Source organism: Thecamonas trahens (assembly GCF_000142905.1).
Source record: "Thecamonas trahens ATCC 50062 unplaced genomic scaffold supercont1.17, whole genome shotgun sequence".
Classification (NCBI taxonomy): Eukaryota; order Apusomonadida; family Apusomonadidae; genus Thecamonas; species Thecamonas trahens.
Window position 1 is genome coordinate 1 of NW_013657663.1, and position 6,400 is coordinate 6,400.

The 6,400-nt window shown below is 60.8% G+C and overlaps 2 protein-coding genes across 2 annotated transcripts in view; both read left to right on the top strand.

The window, feature by feature from the left end:
• Positions 1-2,248: 2,248 nt before the first annotated feature.
• Positions 2,249-5,836, top strand: AMSG_04117 (WD-40 repeat protein; the record flags this gene model as incomplete). The annotated part of the gene is made up of 3 exons (XM_013903454.1): positions 2,249-4,697; positions 4,869-5,430; positions 5,740-5,836. The coding sequence occupies 3 exons, from the start codon at positions 2,249-2,251 to the stop codon at positions 5,834-5,836; spliced, it is 3,108 nt and encodes a 1,035-aa protein (XP_013758908.1).
• Positions 5,837-6,240: 404 nt separating this feature from the next.
• AMSG_04118 (uncharacterized protein) overlaps positions 6,241-6,400 on the top strand; it is a 2,022-nt gene continuing 1,862 nt past the window's right edge. The window contains exon 1 of the mRNA XM_013903455.1: positions 6,241-6,304. Coding sequence (XP_013758909.1) covers positions 6,250-6,304 — 55 coding nt within the window. The 5' untranslated portion in view covers positions 6,241-6,249. The remainder of the gene's footprint in view (positions 6,305-6,400) is intronic.

A 6,400-nucleotide genomic window follows, 5' to 3' on the forward strand; every position in this document is an offset into this window, starting at 1 on the left:
CACCGAGCCAGACGACGAGGCCACTTTGTGCAGTCCCTGTGGGCTTACTCATACGTGTGCTGTGTAAGCCATGTATGATCTTTGGTTGTTGTTTCGGCTGTCATTGCGTCGTTTGTTCCAATCCCAAGCTCTCGTCTCCATCGACGTCCATCTCAATCCAATCCGCCGCCTTCTCTCTGCCGCCCAAGCCCCTGCACTCTCATCAACCACACCCCACACACACCCATCAGCCGTATCATACTCACCTTCATCAATGCTCAAGCCCAATCGCCATACCTACTACCATTTCGCCCGTCACGACCCCACGTCACGACCCTCCTCATCCCCCCCTATCATACTCATTACCACCCGTCACCACAAACCACCACCCGCACCCCCTACTCCACCACCATCACTATCATCCTAGCCACAACCACCACCACCTTGCCTTGGCCCGACCACCATCCCATCGCGCACTCGGCTTCCTCTTCCTCCTCATCGTCCTCCTCTCCCCGCTCTACCTCACCCCCATCCGCATCCCCGACTGTGACACCGCCATCCCTCAACCATCACCAGTCATGCTACCCATCGTCCAACCAACAGCAATCTCGAGCCACCCAGTCCCGACCCAGCCCCCTCAGCTGCCCCCGCCTCACCGACCACCAGCCGCCAGCCGCCGCCCGCTCGCCCGATCAGCCCACCTTCACCACCACCTAGCTTCTTTCCACTACCAGCTACGCAACCCGCGACCACACCCAAGGTCGTCACTCGCCCACACTATCACCAGTATCAATATCGCTGTCATCGATACCCATCTTCCTCGGCTCATTTCCGCGTCGACTTGTTCTGCCTAGGTGGTTGAGCACGCCCTCGACCGCCCGACTCCGCACACGCCCCCCACCAACCTCATTGCAAGATATGGGCAATCTGATTTCACTACTACCCGACTCCATACCCACTCTCTCCCCTTGCACAATCTCCAATCCACAGCTGCAGTATTCCGGAATCCGAGTTCTGCCACCCGAGGCCCAACTTGTTGGCCTGGTGTCGTTTCGATGCTGCTCACCCCCCTCCCCGGGCCCATCTCCAACCCCCACCCCCCACCATCTTCACGCACAACCACCACACCCACACCACACATACTCACTACCCCTGCAATCATAACCATCCACTTCACCTGCGCCGATCCTCACATCAGCCGACGCCAACCCGTCAACAGCATCGCTGCCGACCGCCTGCTGCTCACCGCCGACCGCCGCCCGCCGCCGACCGACCACCACCGGCACCACCGAGAGCAAGCTAGCTATCGACAGAGCATCGGAGACCATGCATACGGATAGCCACGTTATTGGCAAACACTACCAGTTTGCCCTCCAACCCACTTCTCCCCTCCCTTCACCGGCCTTGCCCATCACCCTCCCCGCCGGCCTGCTCATCGCCAGCCGCCCCTGCTGCCGATCACCGAAGCAGACGACGAGGCCTGTGGGCTGGCCAAGCCGAGGATGAACAAGAGAGGGCAAGGGCAATTGATAGGCAGTACAATGATGGGCTAGAGCGCAGTGGTCTGCCTTCTCGTCCAATCCCAAGCCCTCGTCTCCATCAACGTCCATCTCAATCCAATCCGTCCGCCCTCCTCTCCCCCGCCGCCCAAGTACCCGCCTCCCCCCTCTCCCACACCCCACTCATACCCACCAGCCTCATCGCGCCCATCCACGTCCACCTGCAAGCTCAATCGCCATACCCACCGCCCCATCCGCTTGCTACGCCACCCACGCCACGACCACCCTCATCCCCTCCTACCATACTCATTACACCCCATCACCGCCAACCACGACCATCTATTTCTTGTTGCTCAACTACACACCCCCTTGCATGCATCCACCCACCCCTCCCCTCCTTCACTAGTGCTACCTATCCAACAGACGAGTCCTCATCAATGAATTATATCCTTACATTCTTCCCCGGCTCTTCCCCCGGCACTCGCCCGTTACCCAAAAATTCCTGCAAACACCGCCTGTCGCCCTCGCCGCCACACTCATAGCACGCACCGCATACTCCTCTCACACCACCCATGGACCCTGCACTATGGGGGACAGACGACCCTCCACACCTCGCACCCATCCTAGTGCAGCAGGGTACTGCCAAGCGCCGCGCAAGGCAGCCGCCCGAGCCGGGGCGAGCCGCCAAGCGCCCCCGCCCGCTCCTCACCGCCAACGCCAGCAGGGCCAGCTCGGCCACTTCTTCCTCTGTCGTCCTGCAAGACACGGAGATGAAAGTGCTGTCCTCGTCACCAGCCGATGCCCGCACCTACACCAATGACAATTACGACTGCGACATCTTCATCTGTCACGGATCGCTCGATAAGAGTTTAGCCAGGAATGTCCGCAAGAACATCCTCGCCCGCTATCCAACTCTCCGTGTTTTCGTCGACGACGAGTCGCTTGACGGTATCCGCCACCCTCATCCGGACGACTGTGCCGCCATCGACGTTCGCTCACGGCTTGTTCTCATCCTCGACACCAACTTTGTCGTCACGCGCTACGTCATCGCCGAAGTCGATGCAGCGCTTGTTGGCGCTGCCAACGGCGGCAATCCCGTCTTCCCAGTCTTTATTGATAGCGACATCTCGCTTGCTGAGCTTGGCCGGCTGCACAGTGTTGCAGCCCGGCCCGCCGACGATGCTAATTTCGCTGCAGCCAAGGCCTGCGCCCAGTACGTGGACAACGGCGGTGCCCAGGCCGAAGTCGTTTTCCTCACTGCCCACAACGTTGACACCCACACCCACATGCTTTCGCTCGTGGCTTTGTTGGACACCTTCTTCACTTCCGGCGACAAGAAGCGCCAGTACGACACCTGGCACCAGCGTCTTCTCGCGCACAATTGGAATGACCATCACATTCGCACGGCCTACCGCCTCATGGACTGGGGTCTCGCCACTTACGACGACCGTCGCATCTCCTCGGGTACCGCCGTCGTTGACATTGCTCAGCACTCCCTCGCCATCCTTGCCGGCACGATGCAGTTACCGTCCCGTATGCCGCCACCATCCAAACTGCCCGAATATTACCCGCTCCCTGACACTCGCGCTGCGGTCATTGACGCGCTTCTCGGTGCGAACAACGTCTCAGTCGTCGGTGTCAGCGGGCTTGGTGGCGTTGGCAAGTCGTCGCTCGCTGCCGATGTTGCCGTCCACCCCGCCATCACCTCGGTCTTCTCCGTCTTCTGGCTCGCTCTCGGTGAGGACAAGACATCTCCCATCGCCATTGCCAGCCGCATGTCCTACTTCCTGAAGCAAGGCCTCGGTTGCGCAGTCGATCCACAAGCTGACCTCAATTACCTGCAAAGTATCCTTGCTGACAAGACCCAGACCCTCGCCGACGCCGGCACTCGCATCTTGCTCATCCTCGACGATGCGTGGACCACCCGCCAGGCCACCGCCTTCACCAAGCCCATTGCAGCTCGACATGCGGTCCTCGTCACCTCGCGCAACGCCGCCATGGCGGCCATCTCCACCTCCTCTGTTCAGCTCGGTACCTTTGGCCGGGCCGACGCAGCTGTTGTCCTTCGCAACTACCTCGCCAAGGGCTCACCCGAGTGGGCAAACACCCTTGCTCTCAACGATCACCGCATCGTCTCCCTCGCGACCTTCTGCCGTGGCCATGCCCTCGCCCTCGCTATCCTTGGCTCGTCCATATCTGGCGAGGCTGCACTTGACGCCGCTGTTGCCAACTTTGATTCGGCCTCCAAACGTGCTTTTCGCAAGCACCGCAAGTCAGAAGGCGGCACCGACGCCAAGCACGCCCACATCTTTGACATCATCACTTGGACTCTCGGCGATGCCATCCCCAAGTGTGTCCGCAAGGTGGCACTCGCCATTTACGCCATGCTCGGCGTCTTTCCATCAGACACGCCCGTCGACGTCGCCAACTTCCGCGCCACGGTCCCAGCGGACGATATTGGCTTTGCTGCGGCCCTCGACGCCCTTGCCGATGCCTCTCTCCTGCGCGTCGTTGCCAAAGATGGCGGCGCCATCACCGTGATCGAGATGCACGATCTGCACCTCAAGTACATTCGCCATCGGCTTGAGGTGTGTTTTGACGACATCCCTTCCCTTCCTGCCCGTCACCTCGCCGTTGTCGCCGGGGTGCCTCCGCCTGGCGCCACGCCAGAGTCCGCAAAGGTGGCAATAACCTCTGGTACTGCCTCCAATTGGATCGTTACCCGCGGTATTTCACACATGATTGCAGCCGGAGCGAACCATGCCGCCGTTGCCGTTGCTCTCTCCTGGGCATGGATGAAAGCCCGCGCAGACGAGTCGCTTGGTGGCCTCCTCAACGACCTGCGTTGTGTTGTTCGCCTCGGCTGCAAAGGAGCCCAGCACGTTGGCGAGGTCGAGCGGGCCCTATCTCTCTCACGTGAGATCATCCAGAGAGGTAAGTCGTACATCGAGACCGAGCTCGTTGCCCGACTCGACTATCCCCAGCCATCCGATACAATCACGCAGCTGGTGGCTGCTGTACGCGCGGATGCATCACACGGGGCTTTTCTCCCAGCGGCAGCTATTGACCCTGTCACGCATCGTGATGCTCGACGCTTGTACTGTCATGGCGAGTATGACGACAACTCTGTCATCGGTGACTCGCTGGTTGCCGGTATTTGTCGAAAGAATGTGGAGGTTTCAGACATGCTACCCAGGGCGCGCGTAGAGTGCCTGAAAGGCCACACCAGCATGATATCCGGCGTGATCGCGCTGCCCAGTACAGATGGCGAACTGCCTGTCCTGGTTTCGTGGTCTTGCCACGAGACAATCCGAGCCTGGCATCCTGCAGACGCCAGAACGGGCACTGTGCCGTACACCGCGGACACTGTCTTTTGTGAGGTGCTGGAAGGCCACACCAGCATGATATCCGGCGTGATCGCGCTGCCCAGTACAAATGGCGAACTGCCTGTCCTGGTCTCGTGGTCTAGCGACGAGACGATCCGAGTGTGGCATCCTGCGGAAGAAGGCACGGGCTCGATGAGGTACACCGCAGACACTGCCTCCTGCGAGGTACTGAAGGGCCATATCAGCTCAGTGACAGGCGTGGTGGCCCTACCAAGTGCTAGCGGCCAGCTGCCGGTCTTGGTCTCTCGGGTGGGTGGGTATCAAAACAAGGAGAACGCGATCCGGGTTTGGCATCCTGCGGACGACGGGACAGGCGCCATGCGGTACACCGCGGAAAACGCCTCCTGCGAGGTGCTGGACGGCCACACTAGCTGGGTCTCTCGCGTAATTGCACTGCCGAGTGCAGATCGCCAGCTTCCTGTCCTCGTCTCGCGGTCGAGAGACAAGACAATCCGGGTGTGGCATCCCGCGGACGACGGGACAGGCGCCATGCGGTACACCACGGACAACGCCTTCTGCGAGGTGCTGAAAGGCCACACCAACTGGGTGCTCGACGTTATTGCGCTGTCAAATGCGGATGGTCAACTGCCTGTCCTGCTTTCTTCAGCATACAAGGAAGTGCTCGAGTGGCACCCCTCACCCACCGGCTACACTCTCCGCGCCCACTACCCCCTCTCCATCTCCGCCCACCCCCGCACACATCCCACCCGCATCACTATCGCCAACCACACTGGCCTTGCCACTTGCCACCCCTCCTATCCCAATCGCATCTTCGTCGCTTTCCCCATCCGCCCTCCCATCATCCTCCGCCGCCATCCACAACATCGTGTCCACTCCCTCATCCTCGCCACCGCCAGCACATCAGTAGCTCCCAGCGCCATGGCCCTTCCCCGCGGATCGCACGACCAACACCGCCGGATGTCATCCGAGCCGGCCACTATCCCGCATGCCACGTTGCCAGTGAAAGCCTAGCTGTCAGCCGTCAAACGCCAGTGCCTGCATCATCTCACAGAGAGCGTCCGCTCATCCCCCTAAACGGTCTCCTCCACCCGCCACAACTAGTCAAGTGCCTCCTCGCCGCCGCCCGCCACCACCTCGTCCACCACAATCGTCCACCACTTCAACATCGTCTCCAAATCAGGGTGCATCCCATTCCACCGCAATGGCTTTGCCCGTATCCGCTTCTCCACCTCCTCCACATCGCGCGGCACGCCGCTAGTGTGATCCTCGAGGTCGCCAAGACCCCCCCCCCCCCCCAGTTGCGCACCGATACGTGCTGCCGCAGTCGATGACCACGGCACGATCAGTCACGATCACGATCGCGGCCCCGATCACCAATGGCCGACCTGCACCACCGCCACCACCACCTCCACCACTTGTCTGCCATGTCATCAAAGGAGGACGAGCTTGTCGACTTGCAGAAGCGGTTCTCGCTGCTGCGTACGTACTACCTCCCCCCCTCCCCCCTCCCCCCTTCTTCCGTCAAACGAATTCCTGGGGGGGGAGAACAAAACGGGGTGGGGGGGGTGATAAAAA